The following is a 17,948-nucleotide window of genomic DNA, read 5'->3' as shown; positions in this document are numbered from 1 at the left end:
CCCATTGTAGTTTGCTTACTGCAACAACTGCTCCACTGATGATGCCATTGCATCTACAATACACACTGCTCTCTCCCACCTGGAAAAAAATAACATTTATGTGAGAATGCTGTTTGTAGAATACAGCTCAGCATTCAACACCATAATGCCCTCCAAGCTTGATAAGAAACTCCGGGCTCTGGGCTTAAACAGCTCACTGTGCAACTGGATCCTGGACTTCCTGTCGAGCAGATGCCAGGTGGTTAGAACGGGCAGCAACATCTCATCACTGACCCTCAACACTGGAGCCCAGCAGGGCTGTGTTCTCAGCCCACTCCTGTATTCCCTGTACACACATGACTGTGTGGCAACACACAGCTCCAGTACCATCATTAAGTTTGCTGATGATACAACGGTGGTAGGTCTGATCACTGACAATGATGAAACAGCCTACAGAGAGGAGGTGCATACTCTGACACACTGGTGTCAGGAGCACAACCTCTCCCTCAGTGTCAGTAAGACAAAGGAGCTTGTGGTGGACTTCAGGAGAAGAGATGGAGAACACAGTCCCATCACCATCAATGGAGCACCAGTGGAGAGAGTCAGCAGCTTCAAGTTCCTGGGTGTCCACATCACTGAGGAACTCACATGGTCCATCCACACTGAAGCCATTGTGAAGAAGGCTCATCAGCGCCTCTTCTTCCTGAGACGGCTGAGGATGTTTGGAATGAACCGCCACATCCTCACACGGTTCTACACCTGCATTGTAGAGAGCATCCTGACTGGCTGCATCTCCGCCTGGTATGGCAATAGCACTGCCCACAACCGCAAAGCCCTGCAAAGGGTGGTGCGAACTGCCAGACACATCATCGGAGGTGAGCTTCCTTCCCTCCAGGACATATATACCAGGCGGTGTGTGAAAAAAGCTTGGAGGATCATCAGAGACTCCAGCCACCCGAGCCATGGGCTATTCTCACTGCTACCATCAGGCAGGCGCTATCGCAGCATCAGGACCTGCACCAGCCGACTACATGACAGCTTCTTCCCCCAAGCAATCAGACTTTTGAACTCTTGATCTCCCACGATCAATACATCAGCACTGCATATTATTACTCTTATATCTCACACCGGACTGTCATAAATTATATTATTATATATGATATTCTCTCTTAACAACACACTGGCAACTTACTATCAACCGACAGCCTGAATGTCAATACAGTACAATACAACCTACTGTACATTTTATATATACTATATATACTTTTTTATTGTATAATGTGTATTCCATATTGTGTGTATTGTATACTGTACATTGAATGTTATTATTTGTATATTGTGTTGTGTAATTATGTGTATATTAGATTTTAAATTATGTTGTGTTAATCTGATGTTTATTGTAAATTGGTATATGTCTCATCACTGTCACGACTACTATGTTGCTCGGAACTGCACCCAAGAATTTCACACACTATTGCACTTGTGTATATGGTTGTGTGACAATAAAAGTGATTTGATATGAAATAACTAACCTGCACTGAGAGTACTGGTACACTCTTGGCCAGCAGGGGAACCAGACATGATGCCTTGAGATAAATCTGTATCTTTTTCCAGAGTTGCATCCAATTTGCTTGAATGTGTCTGAAATTCAATGTGTTTGACTGAGTCTGCCGTAATCTCATTTTCTTTGGATGCAGCTATGGCCTTTTGTTGGCCAACCTCCACATTATGTTCAAACTTAAATTTCTCCCCTTGCTCTTCCTCTTCCTCCACATTCTCCTGCTGTTGACGAGATACAGCTGTGGACATAGGCTCTGAAAAGCAGGAGAGTCAAATGTTGCTCAGTGTCATGCTATGCAAATGTAAATAAGTTATAAGGTAGCAACATTTCATTGCTGACAAAAAATGCACTTCTAATGTTATGAATGTGGTGTTAAAATGTATTCATTGAGCAGACACTTTAAAGTGATTTACAAATGAGGCATGCTACAACAGAAGTGATGGCCCAATATAGTTACTTTTGCTTTAATGAATACAAAACCACATCTCTGTCCACTAACGTAACAGAGAAGCTTTCATTATTCTATATTAATAGACACAACCAGCATATAAGTGCTGTGTTTTGTCTGTACTTTTGAATCCCTTGACCTCATCTAGCACTACATTTGTATATGTATGCTGTTCTGTTTGGCACTTTGTGGTTTTAAGTACTTCATTTGTGTGGCTAGATTCAAGGCAGGTTATTGTGTTGCAGTAATTTAGAATTCATTCAAATTTCTTATATAAAATGAGTGCAACAAGTTTCCTGTATCTTAAGAAACACTTTTTTTTGTCTTTTTTTTTTTTTACAGCCATTAATTGCAAAAATGTACACACTCTAAATTAGCAACAGATCAACTCACAGCACATGTGAGACATGCTGAAGCACATCTCTGCTCACAATTAATGTTTTTGTTGGTGGAACTGCTATAAATTGATTTGTTAAAGCATCTGTGTGTCACATTTTCCAATGATTGGCCCATGCCTGTGGGTTCACAAAATGGAATAATTTTGATATTGTGTCTGGTTGAGGTTCTTGCATAATGAATTGATGAAAAAATTTTACTTGTCTTTTCTGCCTCGAAATAGAATATATTAAATGAAATATATTTCTTATAATTCTGCCTTTCTTAATAAAAATATATTAAGGTTTAGTTCAACAGTGTATAAATGACACACTGACGCTATACACTGTCATCACAATATAAAATGTTTCCTTTTATTTGTTGTCCTTTCATTATACAAAAAGCAATTAGGCAAGCCTGCTTTGGAATTTAGTTATAATATGGCAGTTGTATAGCTTTTACTCCCCCTCCTATAGCACTATATTTTGCATATTAAACTCTCATTGTTCCTATGTCACTGTCAGAGGACACAATTTCATTAACTGAGACTGAGTTACACCTTTTAAACAAAATACTCATTTGCCCCACATGGGCTTTGCCTAATGATGAGCTTACAAATGTTTGCTATGCTGGCACATTTCATGCAGTGATAAGTTTGTTGTCACTCCCTCTTGGTAGATGGCATCACTGTCCAAGACAGGCTGATTGTGGGCGACACAGTGCAGGAATTACTAGTTCTTATATTAACTTCATCAGGGATGATTAGGAAGTAGATTCTAAGTAATAAGTCATTTTTATTTGCAGAACACAAATAATGTTGCAACCTAACAGAAATTACAAGACAGAATATTAAATACCTGTTGATGTTTTGAAATTTGTCTCATGATGCAAAATGCATGTTTTCAACGGATGGTTTAATGGACTATAAGAATTTGGCATGCACAATAAGAAGTCCAAAATTATGAACGTCTGCATAATTACTTTAACCATATCCACCCAAAACTTAAGACAGAGATCAGTTGGATTCACTGAAAACTCAGGTAACATATTTACCCCAAGGCAAGCTCACTGCCTTGTTGGATCAATAACTGGTCTTGAACTCGTTAATATTACTGATGTCGCACCCTGTTTTGGAATGAGACAAGATCTGGGTGTTGAGATGATAATTTTGTCTTTATGTTTATAATAAGAGTAGAATCAGTTACAATAATGTTAATGAAAGGCACTGAACCACTACAACCGGCCAGAATGTGCCACTACATCATGCCTTTCAGAAACCCTATTCATGTGTGCCCATTCTGAGAAGGCCATTAACACAGTTTCTCCAGTTGGCCCACTTCATGTTACACCATGCACAATGGCACTGTTGTGATCAGACCTTGGGACAAACTCATTGTTTCTGTATTTGTCACTGAGGAATGCCTGGCTATTTGTTAGATCACAGGTCAAAAGATGAGTGGTATGTGGTGTGTGAAGTGGTGGGACCAAGCACTGGTGGAGAGAAAGAAGCCTGTGTCTGGGTCCAATATGTCATCCATTTGTGATAGCACTGTATGACACGTGCTCTCTCAAAAAAGACTTGACAACGAGGAACATGAAAACGCTGTCTGAATGACATCCGAATAAGCACACACACCAAAAATGCTTACACTTACATTTTTATGTAGCAGGTCATCAAATGATTTGCTCATGGATTCAATTGTATGATGCTTGACATTGAAGAGTATTGATGCAGACTGGCCTTAACTAATGCAGTAAACACAGAGCATGGATGTCATACTTTGCAAGGGCAATGTTTGCTATCCACCCTTTTCCTGAACACAGAAATGTTTCATGATTAATTATAGAAGCCTGTTTTCATTTTCTGGTCTCTGGTGTTTTCATTTGCATTGGCGTATTTTCTTAGTGGATAATGTGATGTTTAAAATGTTTAATTTGTAAAAAATTCCAAAAAAGAGCATGTGGCTCCACAGTGCCAATATTTTACAGAGTCGTGTCAAAATTTTAGGAGTGGGTAAATGATGTCAAGCTAAGAACCGAGGTGAATTACGCTGAAATCATTAAAGGGATGGTTCATCATTTACTAACCCTTATGCCATCCCAGTAAGACTTTCTTTCTTCTGCAAAACACAAACAGTTATTTTTGGAAGAATATCTCGAGTCCAGAAAACAGTCCAGTGGCACTAAGAATCACCATGGCGGAGGAAAATGGACGCCATGCAAGGAGCAGACGTGTGAGCGACGAGCTCTGCGCACTTTGCTGAATTTTTGATTATTCTCATGTTATAATCTGGTGAAATTTGATACACCCAGTTACACATTTGTCCTTTGTTGCAAAACATGGCAAAGAAGTCAAAATCCTCGGGCTCTGGAGATATTAAAAGACACTTACTTGTTCAGGATGAAAGCCCCGACAGGCCTACAGACTGGGGACTCGATTTGGATGGCGCGGCGAGAGAGGAGATCCAGCGTCAGTTGTCCAACATGTCGATGATGTTGACGAAGATTCTTGCTGACTTGGAGGATCTCGCTGTAATATGTCGATCGATCACGGCAATGGAAATAAAATTCTCTGAGTTAGGTACAAGAGTGTCAGATGTTGAAAAATGAATTGATTTTCTGGAATCTTCAGAGAGGCAATTATCCGCTAATCTGCCCGCGACCAAAGTTGATTTGGAACATCTCCTTGAAAAGCTTGAAGATCTTGAAAATAGAAACCGCAGGAATAATGTTCGAATTGTTGGAATTCCTGAGCATGAGGAGGGCAGAGATATGGTGAAATTCCTGGATGAGCTCTTCCCGAGTCTGCTCGACATAACAGGCCACAAGCTGGAAATCGAGCGAGCTCACAGAGTCCCAGCTCACAGATTTGCTGAGGGAGACAGGCCCAGATCGATTCTGGCCAGATTTCTGAGATCATCCGATAAAGATCTTGTGTTGCGCCAGGTGAGGAACAAAGGGAAGCTTTCTTGGAAGAACCATAATGTTTTCTTGTTCCCAGACTTTGCGAGTTCGACAAGAGAGAAACGGGATCGGTTCAAGGGATGTAAGAAACTCTTACATCAGAAAAAGATCTCGTTTGCTCTGATGTTTCCTGCCAAACTGAGAATAGAAATGAAAAACGGTCGCAAAGTATTCACATGTCCAAATCTGGCAATGTCTTTTATAGAATCAGTGGCTGAGTAAACCATTGGATGTTTCTCATGTGAGTGGGCCTGACTCGCTGTACCTAACTCTTGAGGAAGCTGGGTGAAATTTTGGGTTTTTTGCGTTGGCTCCACCGTGCGGCTGGAGCTTGTTTTATGAATAACACTTTTCCTTAAAGAAACTTTTGCATTGATGGAAGATTACATTTGCATTGAAGTTCCCGGCCAGTTTGAGAGTGGACACTACGGATGACCGCAAAATATTTACATGCTCACACAAAGGATGTCTTTTATAAAGCTGACGGATTATGTAAGTCATGGTATATACTTTTATGCAGCCTCCGAGTGAATTGACTCGACCATCCGGGGAACTGGGATGCCAGTTTTGTTTCTTTTTGTATTGGTTCCGCCTAGCAGCTGGAGCTTGTTCTGTTGAATAACACTCCTTTGGAACAGCTGTGGATTAATCTGTTCGTTCTTCGTGCTTATTCCTCCTGCTGGCTGGAGTTTGTTTTGAGATTTTTTTTTTTTTTTTTTTTTTACAGGACATTTGAATGATTACGTCATCCGCTGAACTCATAACAGCCGGCTCACGGAACATTCGTTTGTCTGTCCAAGGAATCTGAACGGTTTTATATCAGCTGGAATTTGTTTTGTGGAAGATCACATCCTTGAGACAGTTCTGTGAATGAATCTACACATTTTTTGTGCTCATTCTTCCTATTAACTGGGTTTATTTCACAAAGTATTTTCTGTTATGTAATTTTGCCTCACAAATTTGTGAGGCAAAATTGAGCAATCCGATGGTAAAGTTGTCGTGGGGACTCGTGTGCGTTCATGGACCTTTTGAGTTTAAAGGGATTGTCGCCGGTTGGCGCTGTCGTGCGCGGGGTTAGTGCGCACGTTTTTCTTTTTTCTGTTTGTTTTGTTTGGGGGGATGTTCGGGGGTTGATTGTTTCACTAATGGGGAATGTGGTCTTCATAATTTTGTTTTCACACACAATTTTTTATTTTTATTATATCAATATGTCAAATGTTAATATGAATAAGTTGTCTCTCTCCACATGGAATGTGAATGGGTTGGGGCACCCCATAAAAAGAAGGAAGGTTATTACTTTTCTTAAACGTAAGAAATATGATATAGTGTTTCTTCAAGAAACACATCTCTCCCCGCAGGAAGCTGAAAAATTTGGGAAGATATGGGGTGGACATGTTTTCTTTAGTGTTGGCTCAAGTAAGAGCAAGGGAGTCATTATATTGGTAAATAAACATCTACAATTCAAATTTCTCAAACAGATTAAAGATAAATTAGGAAGAGTAATTATTGTTTTAGCTGAAATTCAAGGGCAAAGTCTGATTTTGGCTAATATTTACGCACCTAACGTTGATGATCAAGGCTTTTTTATAGATCTTGAAGGGATGTTGCAAACCACTGGCACCCCTCATGATATAATATTGGGAGGAGACTTTAATCTTTTGATGGACTCAGTCCTTGATCATAATGAAGCAAAAGTGTGTAAGCCCCCTAGAGCAACATTGACGCTTCACAGGATGTGTAAAAATCTTGGTCTTTTGGATATTTGGAGACTTTTGAACCCATCCGGTAGGGACTATACATTTTTTTCATCAGTCCATAAGATTTATTCTAGAATAGATTTTTTTTTTTTTGATATCCAAATCCCTCATTTCATCTGTTGTTGATTGCTCAATTGGAAACATTTTAGTCTCGGATCACGCCCTGTTGAGTTTAGAGGTGATGCCACATATAGAGAAAAAGAAATCATATAGTTGGCACCTTAATGTGTCCCTTTTGCAAAATCCTGATTTCCAACAAATGTTAAAGACTGAAATCAATGTTTATATGGAGACCAACTGGTCCTCAGTATCCTCTGTGGGCGTGGTTGGGAGGCACTTAAGGCGGTTCTTAGGGGCCGGATCATACAGTATGCCTCATTCATCAAAAAATCCAAAGCACGAGAACTTGTGGAGTTGGAAGGAAATATTAAAAGTGCCGAGGCAGAGCTGAAGCGCCGAATGTCATCTGATGGCCTCAGAGAATTAACCCAATTGAAATATAGATATAATACTATTTTGTCGCGGAAAGTGGAGTTTTGGTTATTCAGGGCAAGACAGTCATACTTTGAGTCGGGGGACAAAGCAGGGAAGCTTTGGCTAGATATATAAAGCAGAGAGAGTCTCTTTCTATCATTCCCTCAGTGAAATCTGCTGGTGGTGAAATATTTACCTCAGCCATTGATATTAATAATGCCTTTAAAGAATTCTATATTGATCTTTATAGTTCCACGTCTTCATCTACTGATGAAGATATTAGAAACTTTGTGGAACCATTAGATCTTCCTAAACTGACGACTGAGCAAAAAAACTCTCTTGATTCTGAGATAACCTTGGAGGAGCTTAACGAGGTAATTAAGTCCCTACCTACTGGCAAGGCTCCGGGGCCAGATGGTTTTGCCGCAGAATTTTTTAGATCCTATGCTACAGAATTGGCCCCACTTTTATTAGAAGTTTATACTGAATCATTAAAGAAGGGAAAACTTCCTCCAACCATGACACAAGCCCGGATCAGTCTGATTCTTAAAAAGGACAAAGATCCAAGCGAGTGTAAAAGTTACCATCCAATCTCCCTGATCCAACTAGATGTAAAAATATTGTCAAAAATTTTGGCTAACCGATTAAGTAAGGTTATGACATCTCTTATACATATAGATCAGGTGGGATTTATTCGGGGCCGTAGCTCTTCTGATAACATCAGGCGTCTCATCAATATCATGTGTTCAGTGGCGAATGAACAATCTCCGGTCGCTGCCATCTCACTTGATGCCAAAAAGGCGTTTGATATGGTAGAATGGGATTATCTTTTTATGATTTTGGAAATGTATGGGTTCAGGAGTACATTTATTGGTTGGATTAAGTTACTTTATAAACACCCTGTAGCAGCGGTACAAACAAATGGATTAATTTCAGATTATTTTACTCTAGATAGGGGCACTCGACAGGGTTGCCCTCTTTCCCCGTTATTGTTCTGTCTTGCCCTGGAACCATTAGCAGCTGCGATAAGAAAGGAGGATGATTTTCCAGGGGTGACAGTGGGAGGTGCGGCGCATAAGCTTCTGCTTTACGCAGATGATATTTTATTAGTTGTCTCTGAACCTACTAGATCTATGCCTTGCCTCCACAGAATTATTAATTCCTTTTCCAAGTTCTCAGGATACAAAGTCAATTGGTCTAAATCCGAAGCTTTGGCGCTGACAGCATACTGCCCAGAAACGGCTTTCCAGCTGGGTGCTTTCCAGTGGCCCAAACAGGACATTAAGTATTTTGGGATTTTATTCCCAGCAAATTTGTCTGATTTAGTTAGAGTTAATTTTGACCCTTTAATAAAAAGGTTTTCGAGCGATGTCAGCAGGTGGGCTTCATTACATTTATCGATGATTGGGAAGGTTAATGTTATTATAATGAATTGTATTCCAAAATTCAACTACCTGCTTCAGTCTCTCCCTGTAGATGTCCCCCTCTCTTATTTCAAGCAATTTGATAGCATAGCAAAGTCCTTTATTTGGAATGGTAAGCGCCCCAGGTTAAATTTCAATAAATGACATAGGCCAGTTGACAGAGGAGGGCTAAGCCTAGCCAAGATTTAGTTTTATTATTATGCGTTCGGTCTTAGACATTTGGCTCATTGGTCGCTTCCACCTGAGAGGGCCCCTTCCTGGTTTTGTATTGAAAAGGAAGTTCTTGCCCCTGTCTCTCCACTGCATAGCCTTTCGATTAAACTAGCCGGAGAGGTTAAGTCGCATCCCGTTATTTTGCATTTGCACTCGATATGGACAAAAGTGTCCAGAGTGTTTAATTCTGATATTTATTTAAATGTTGCCTCGAGCATATGGCAGAACCCTAAACTATGTATTAATAAGTCCCCTTTTTGTTGGTCAGATTGGATTGTGAGATTGGATGCACTTGGTGACCTATACGAGGGTAGAGTATTGAGATCTTTTGAAAATTTGGTTCAACATTTTGGCATTCCCAGATCTCAGTTTTATAAGTATTTACAGCTTCGCCACCTACTCTGCACTATTTTTGGGAGTGGCATGCACCCCCCTAAGGCGGCAGGTGCTTTGGGAGAGGTGATTGCTGCTTTTGGAAAAGGCCATGAAGCATCAGTGTATTACTCCCTACTAATTCAGAGTCTGGGGGATGGAGCCTTGACTTCTCTCAAGAGAGTATGGGAAAAAGATTTGAATTTGGTATTGGAGGATGGAGTGTGGATTAAGATTCTTAAAAATGTCAAGTCTGTATCTAGAGATGCAAGGGTTCGCCTTACGCAATTTAAGATTTTACATAGATTTTATTGGACCCCCTCTAGATTATATAGGCTTGGTCTTAAAGACACACCCACTTGCTGGCGATGCCAGTCAGAAGTTGGAGACACTACCCATGTCTTTTGGGGGTGTGTTAAGATCCAGGAGTTTTGGTTGAGGGTTCAGAGGTATTTGTGCGACATTTTGAACACTCAGGTTTTGCTTTGTCCCAGACTCTGTATTTTGGGTGATGGAGCGGTCATGCATTTAGGGGACAATCATATAAAAAACTGGGTTATGACCAGTCTCATGATCGGCAGGCAAGTAATTTTAAGGGGTTGGAAGTCAAATGGAGCACCCTCTTTTTCAGAGTGGTGTGTGGAAATGGGGAGGGTAGCTGCATTTGAAGAGGCAGTAAGTAGAAGGCTGGGGTTGAGGGACTTATTTGCTAAAAAATGGGGCAAATATTTAGTTTTTTGGGGGGAATCTCGGGGAGGGGATGTGGAGAGTGTAGTTTAATCATGTATGTTTATTATTTTATTTATTTGTGTGTTTTATATATATATATATATATATATATATATATATATATATATATATATATATATATATATTTTTTTTTTGGATTGTGTGTGTGTTATGTGGGACCACAGGGGTGTTCGTTAGGGGTCAGGGTGGGATTGTATTAGTAGGGTTTAAATGTAAAATGTTGATTCATTATATATGTGTTGAGTTTTTTTCACTGTCATAGCACATGAATCAATAAAATGTTAATTACAAAAAAAACAAAAGAATCACCATGGCGGCACCCAGTGGATGGCCAGGTAAACTGTGGATAGACAAGGTAATGCTATTGTGTATTTACTTGCACATGGAGGAACATATATGAACCTAAATAAAAAAAAGTTGCATTTAAATTTTTGCATTTTAATTTAGAAGTCAAAATATTTAAGAAGTTTTGCTAACTTACACCACAACCACATGCCCTCAGACCAAAAACCGACATATGTTGTGTTTTGAATTCTGGTCCACAACATGGGATGCTAGTGTGCTGGTGTTCCAACAAAGCTTTTGACTAGCTTAAAGCTGAAGAATGTGATTTCTGCGCCACTTATGTGCCACCAAACTGAATTACAAAAATAAAACATTGTTTTCAAACAGTTTTCCGAATACGACCCCATCAGCCATTGATCAAACAAACAAACAGTCCCGCCCCCAGCTCGCGCCATTGGTTGAGTCAATGTTGATGTGTCAGGCTGGATGGGTTGCTCAAAACAAACAGAGGAATGTTTATAGTGTCACAGAGACAGTGTTTACAGTTTTCGAGAAAATTAACCTACAAATGGCTTACTTGTACTTGTCTCTACGTATTAAGGTGGGATAGGAGAAAGTGTTTAAACACCAAAAAAGTTACACATTGCAGCTCTAACTTGCTGGTGCTGGTTTGTTGATGAACAACATGATTATGCTGCTCCACCAGCTAGACCAGCACCAAACCAGCACTATACACCTTAGACCAGAATAGGAATTGCATGTTGGCTAAGCTGGACTTTTTAGCAGGGTAACTTCTTCCCTTAAATCTTCCATAAAGGATGAGTGTATCCACACAAGGAGGAAACTTCCTTTTCCGCTTCTTATCTGTGTCCCAAGTCTCCGTCTCACGAAATAGCCAAAGCTATTGTAGGACAGCTCTGAGATATGGTGGGTGTGATTCATACACAGAGAGAGTGATGATGTTATCCTTACCCGCAGGGTTTTAGACTGGGGCATGTACTTAAGCTGTCTGAGTGCACTGAAATATCTTAGGAGCGTGTGAAAAAAGACCGTATTACTATAGTATGTGTTGGTTTTTACTGGCAAAATAGCCCAGTGTATTTGTTGTGGCTTAGTTAAATATCAGATCAAATTTAATGACCAAATTATGCAGAAATCTAGGTAAATCCATGAGTCCACATACTGTATTTCTTCTTGCAGCTGTATTTACTGTATATTGGGTAAGCTGGTTTTGTTCACAGACAAAAGGTATAGGCTGTATTTACAAACTTCATCAAGGAGAGGAGTGTCAGAGCTTTCTCATTTGATGGCAGGCTCCATGGAAACAGCACTTAACCCTTGTGTTTAAACAGTAGGACTACAATGTACACGCCTCTTCGTGTCCTCTATTGTCACAAACGCACATGAAGATATGCCACCTCAGCACTGGCTGCTTCTGCAGAGCACAGACATGCAAAGATGCATTATTTATGGATGCGGAGTTGTGTGTAATGCACTTAAAAATTTGACAAGCTTCTTTGTCAAAGTAATTTGTCCACATTGAAAGCAAAAATGCTGCACCACGACACACAAAATCAATCAGAATGTGTTTGATGTTTAATGCACAGCTATATGGAGTGGGATTTTGGAACAATGAGATTTCACTGTGGGCGGGGCTACCCAATGTGACACTCTCGAAATTGAAACCAAGCGAACAAGAATGTCCTGTTGCTCATCGTGTGTCACAGCTAGGACAAAAACGTAGCTTTATTGCTTGTTGCTTGATCGCATCATGTCTGGTTTGGACACGGCATTAGTGGTGCTGATAGGTGCCACTTTTTCAGCTGTCTTGGTTCCAGAGGTGTCTTCCCGTTCATTTGTTTAACAGGGATTTCATAGAATCAGTCATAAAACAGTTCTAAGCCATGAACTAAACCAACCAGCTTTGAGGTGAATCACAACATTACAAACTCTGAGTATTTAAAAATTAGACAAAAACACAAAGGTACTAGAATATGTAATGCCTTTAATGAGGGAATGAACTACAATCCCATGAAGCATTGCAAATGATATAACCAAATTAAAAATGATGGAAATATATAAAACTATTGATATGAAAACTATAAGAAAACTTTTGACTATTGAAGTTGTTGATTGTAATAACAGACAAAAAATATTTTAATGTTATTGCAAAATATTCAGATAGACACAAATATGTAAGTACTGTAGTTTGAGACTGTAGTTTGACCGACTCTATTGCATCATTCACAGTGCATCATTTTGTGTGTGAGTGTAGTATGTGGTCATTTTTTTTTTAATTTTTTATTTTTTATTATTATTATTTTTTTAAATAAAGAAGAAATAATGCAGACTGATGGGTTAAACAGAAGCATATACCATCAGTCTACAACTGCAAAGCTTACAGCAGGTCTATCTTAAAAGGTTTGTAAGTTCTCATTAAGAATCAATTCCCCTTTGGAAAAAAACTGAATGGGATTTTTACTTCCGGAACAAAACTGTTGCGCTTTATAGCCTGATGAGCATAATATGCAGAAACACCAAATGTAAATGACTAAAGCTAGCAACAAGGATGTCGTAGGCCACCTAGTAATAGTGAGGCCAAAACAAAGTATAACAACAAAGAGTGTCATGTAACAGGTCATTGTATATTTAGATTGTTCATTCACATCCTCAAACCTTCAAAGCATGATGTGGTCTTGCATGCACATCTTCAAAAGACCTGTTCCATTCCGCCTTTATGTGTTTTGAAATAATCACATAGAAGGCCCATGTTCTCCTCTTTCACTCATTTTCTGAACGGCTGACATATAGTGTTTCATTTTTCCCAAGCTGTTGTGTAATATGTTCTCCAAAAGGCCAGAGGTCTATTCATAAAAGACTTTACAACACCTTTCACTTTCTTAAGCCTTTCTAAAGGGAGTTAGTTACATGCCTCAGGGTGTTGGGTAAGATTCAAGAACCTTCAAACTTTTTCTAGAAACACTCCTGACTAAAAGAGGTGGTGACGTGAAGAAAGTAGAACGTCCACCTAAAATTCAGTACTGTATCTGTCAGGAGGCCCCTGTTGGGCCCAAAATCCATCTGTGTCCGCTTGGATATGGAGGGCCGAGAGACCACTAACAGGATGCATTTGTACTGACGCTTTCTCTTGGCTACACATGGACTGTTAATCGTACTGTTTGTAACCAAGCAACACATTTAATTTATGCCAAAAATTGAAATTTCATGAAAACAACTTGTGAATAAAGCAGCATTTCCATCCCATGTGTTTAAGACAAACTATCGTCACTTCTGAGGAAAATGGTGCAAAATAGAAATGAATATGGAAGCTGAAGCCACTGTGGCTTTTTTAGTAAATGCAATAAATTACTTTAAATTTAGAGCATTCAGAAAAGCGCTCTGAGAAACTTAATGTTTGCTAGCGTTTAGCGTGTTATGTCTTATGTCTGGGAGCGAAAGCATGTCACACAGTTTTGGAAGGTAATAGTCGCCAATCATTTTGATGACAGGCTTTGGAATTTTAGAATAACCAGAGACACATTTGAGATGCTATATGATGATACTGATGATATTCTCTGAGCAAATCATGCATTCACATGTCTTGATGAGGCAAAGTCGTTTTTATTCGTATCTACAGTATATTCCTGTAGAAATTCTATAGGAATGACTAATGGTAAATTTAATAGAAAGAAAAGAGAGAGAAACAGAACACGACACATTCTGAGTCTGTGAAAGTCAAATGATAGAGTGTTCGAGATGCAGATAAGAAAGTGCCAGGGTCAGGAGGCCCCCTCGGTACCTCACAGAGTGTGTGATTATGGATCTTAGGCTGCAATTAGTCCATAAAGGGCTGCTCTACTTTCTTTTACATATGTGGGGGTGCTGTCCATAACAGAATTTGAGAGTTCCACATCCCAAGTGGAGATCTGAGGTGCACACTTACAGTACTGTGCCAGAAGTTCTGCCGGCCAGCAATGAGTTAATTGTCTGTTAGAGCGTGTCTCTTTGGTGTTTAGGGAATTTGTAAGACCCCTCTGTTCGCAATGAGCTGCAGAAATTAGGGAGAGTCCACAAGCCCACACAGAGCAGCCTCCTTTTCTCTTCTCTCTCCTCCTACCCCCACTCTAGAGAAAAGACCCCTTTTTCATGGTGCCCCTGCCTTTGTTGCATGCATGGCAAGCAAACCCAGAGTGTTAGTGTGTGTGCATCTTAAAAAAGTGAGATTAATAACCAATAAACAGTTACAACTCACCTTTTTGTCCTCAATAGTACTTCCACAGGAAAGCTTCAGCACCTCCCGAGTGGGACTTTAATCCCAACAACCTCCCATGTACTTCCTGCTATGAAATCAGCTGCCTGCTTGAACACATCCTCATCCTCCGTTCAAACGCCACCTCCTCCCGCTGCTGAGCTGAGGCCTCTGAGAGGGTGGTAAATACACTGTGCTGTTTAATTTCCCACAACCAGCAAGTTCCTCCTCACTCCCTTGTTCTTGTAAACTGAATGAGCCTCCCTCTTTCCATGGATTCTGTCACTCTCTTCTTCTCTCTCTCTCTCTCTCTCTCTCTCTCTCACTCTCTCTCTCTCTCCTTCCCTCCCCTGCTGTTGGACAGTTACAACCCTTCAGAACAAGCATAATGGCTTTTAAGCTCCACCAATGGCTAAGCTGCTGGCAGACTTGTCGGCCAATTAAGTTGGGTTAGATGGCCAAGGGGCAGGGCTTAGAGGGCTAAAGGAAAAAATAGAGTTGGACAAGTCTGTAGAGGGAGGGAGAGAGAGAGACAGAATAAGAGAGAGAGGGATTACACCATCTCAAAGCTGGCCAGAAGTGGAATAAATAGTATTAGCTAAGTGGGTGAGAGTCCATTCAATATTGTGCAAAATCTGCAGAACACATTGGTATTAGAGAAATATCTCTTAAATAGATTTTTTTACACAGTTTGCAGAATGCAAACAATGCCTACCCCTATATAATCCAGATTTTTTTGAGGCAGTAGCCTTTATTGCACACAACATCTGACCATTCTGTCAAAGACCACAAGAAATTGTCTTTATTTCACGTCATCACTAAGATGGACAATTCAATGTCAGGGCATGCATTCATTCTCACTCATTGTCTACCTTTGTTTAAGTGCAGTGGTGCAAGATGCCTCTTCTAAAGTCCACCTGACTGACCCCTCAAAACAGAACATGAATATCCTTTCTGAATATTTGCTGTTTCCCACAATATTCTGCAAATATTTGAGAATTAGAGGTTATGATAAAAAATAAAAAAAACAGACTGCAAAACTTTGTACTATGTATTCACTATGTCTTCAATTCACTATATATATATATATATATATATATATATATATATATTCAGTGTATAAGTGTAAATAAATATACCTTGACAGCACGCGTACATCACACAGACATCTATTTGATGTGTGTGTTAACACCTGGAAGACATATTTAAGTTGTTTACACATCTGCAAAAAGACATTTCCTCTCCTTGTTATGTAATCAGATTACTTTTTCGAGTGACGAGTAAATCAATGCAATATTTTTTATTTTAGACCATAATTTCTGAGTTACATTTTAAATAAAGTAACCCATTGCTTTTGTACACCTCTACTGTCCCTGTATTGTGAGCAATCAGGAGTAAGTGTGCAAACTTTGGGGAGGAGATATAGTGGATGATTGGCATTGTAGTTCTATAGAGTGTGAGGCCAGAGACTATTTAGCAGAGATGAGTCACTCCTGTTTAAATTAATGGGATAAATTGGAATGCCCAATCAAGAAGCTCTAGCACCCAACAGTCAATGGATGTAGAAAGGAAGTCCCACCTTGCAGGTAAAAGAGACAATCACCTTTTAGATTCAGACATCACCTGTCAAATAACTCGCTAACACTCATGCGCATTTCGTGTTTTAGAGCAATATAACGTCAACATTCGGTTGAGTAAAACGTGGTTGATTCATGTGTTAATACGCACTGCATTAAAAAATCAGTAAACGCATTCAAACAGAGGGATTATAAAACTAGTCTTCCACTGGCCACGACATGATACACAGGGTGAAATATTCGCTCAATTCACTGACTTATGCAGCCAAACTGCTCCGTGTTACAGCTCCCCTGTAACTGGGAGAATGGGATGAGAAAAGCTGACTCTGGATCAGTGGCTCTGAGAAACGTTCTACGTCGATTGTGTATGCAGAGAAAATGTCTTAGTTTTTAAAAAGATTCTAAATTTTTGTTTTATAATAAACAAGTAGTTTGATTCATGAAACAAACCATTTTTATGACATTTTGGTGGCATTAAAAACAATTCCATCCAAGTTGTGTCAAAATGCGCCTTTGAAGTTGAGGCTTCTGTATGCACCGTGGATCAACTCAAAACAATGACTTAAGTGAAAAATATACATTTATTCATCAGACTTATTCCTTGAAAAAGGGTACTATTTACTACAGGGTAATTGTAAATTTGCACTCTTCTTTTCCATTCAACCTACTTGTTGGTTCAGAACCTGTCGCACGTCCCGATTGAGGTGACGTTGTGGTGACCACTAGGGATGTTGGTCGATAACTCATTTCATGATTTCTAACTGACACTGCCAGTGATAGGAGAATTACCTCCATCACTAGCCAGGGACAACAACCTGGATGGTGTCCTGTCCACTTTTCCAATCAAAATGATCACAGTGGCCTGCCACAAAGTGATACAAGGCAAACCAGTCTGCAGCACTACCCTGGGCACTAGAGGTGACATGGTCATATATTCTCTTGTGACTCAACCTGGAAACACAATCCCTTGTGATGACAGAACCTATGCCTCACCAGAGGAACCCTACATTGGCTTTGAGGCTGAGGTCAATGAGCAGCTTGCCAAAGCAGATGCTTTAATGACAGAGGATCAGAGAAACGTGCTTCGGAATCTCTTTCATGATTTCCAGCCAATCTTCTCAAGAGATTCTCATGTGGGGTCACCAACCTCCACACCGTTCACATTCCCACTGATCCAAATGTGCCACCCACATTTGTACACCCATACAAAATCTCCCTGGCTGCCTATGAGTCAATCCAAGGCATCCTTGACAAGCTTTTGCAAAAGCAAATAATTTGGGAATGCAACTCAATATACAACTCGCCTATCTGGCCAGTGTTAAAGCTGACTGGCAAGTGGCATCTCACCATTGACTATCACCCTATGAATAAGCAGGTACCACTTTCCCGCTGGCCCATGATCCATTTGGACCAAGAACTGGCCAAGGTCAAAGGGGCCCACTTCTTCTCTACTGCGGACGTGGCCAACGGCTTCTGGACAATGTGAGTCGACCCAGCTGACCAGTACAAGTTGGCTTTCT

General features: G+C 40.1%; 1 protein-coding gene across 1 annotated transcript in view; it reads right to left on the bottom strand.

Moving 5' to 3' along the window:
• LOC127427566 (rho guanine nucleotide exchange factor 10-like protein) overlaps nt 1-15,082 on the bottom strand; it is a 187,234-nt gene extending 172,152 nt beyond the window's left edge. Inside the window, exons 1-2 of the mRNA XM_051675204.1 lie at nt 14,855-15,082; nt 1,512-1,793 (exon numbers count right to left, since the gene is read on the bottom strand). Of these exons, the coding sequence (XP_051531164.1) occupies nt 1,512-1,788 (277 nt within the window). The 5' untranslated portion in view covers nt 1,789-1,793; nt 14,855-15,082. The remainder of the gene's footprint in view (nt 1-1,511; nt 1,794-14,854) is intronic.
• Nucleotides 15,083-17,948: the final 2,866 nt, after the last annotated feature.

Source organism: Myxocyprinus asiaticus, chromosome 37, assembly GCF_019703515.2.
Source record: "Myxocyprinus asiaticus isolate MX2 ecotype Aquarium Trade chromosome 37, UBuf_Myxa_2, whole genome shotgun sequence".
NCBI classification, from domain to species: Eukaryota; Metazoa; Chordata; class Actinopteri; order Cypriniformes; family Catostomidae; genus Myxocyprinus; species Myxocyprinus asiaticus.
Note: the sequence above shows the minus strand (reverse complement) of the source record. Positions and strands in the feature narration are given on the sequence as shown.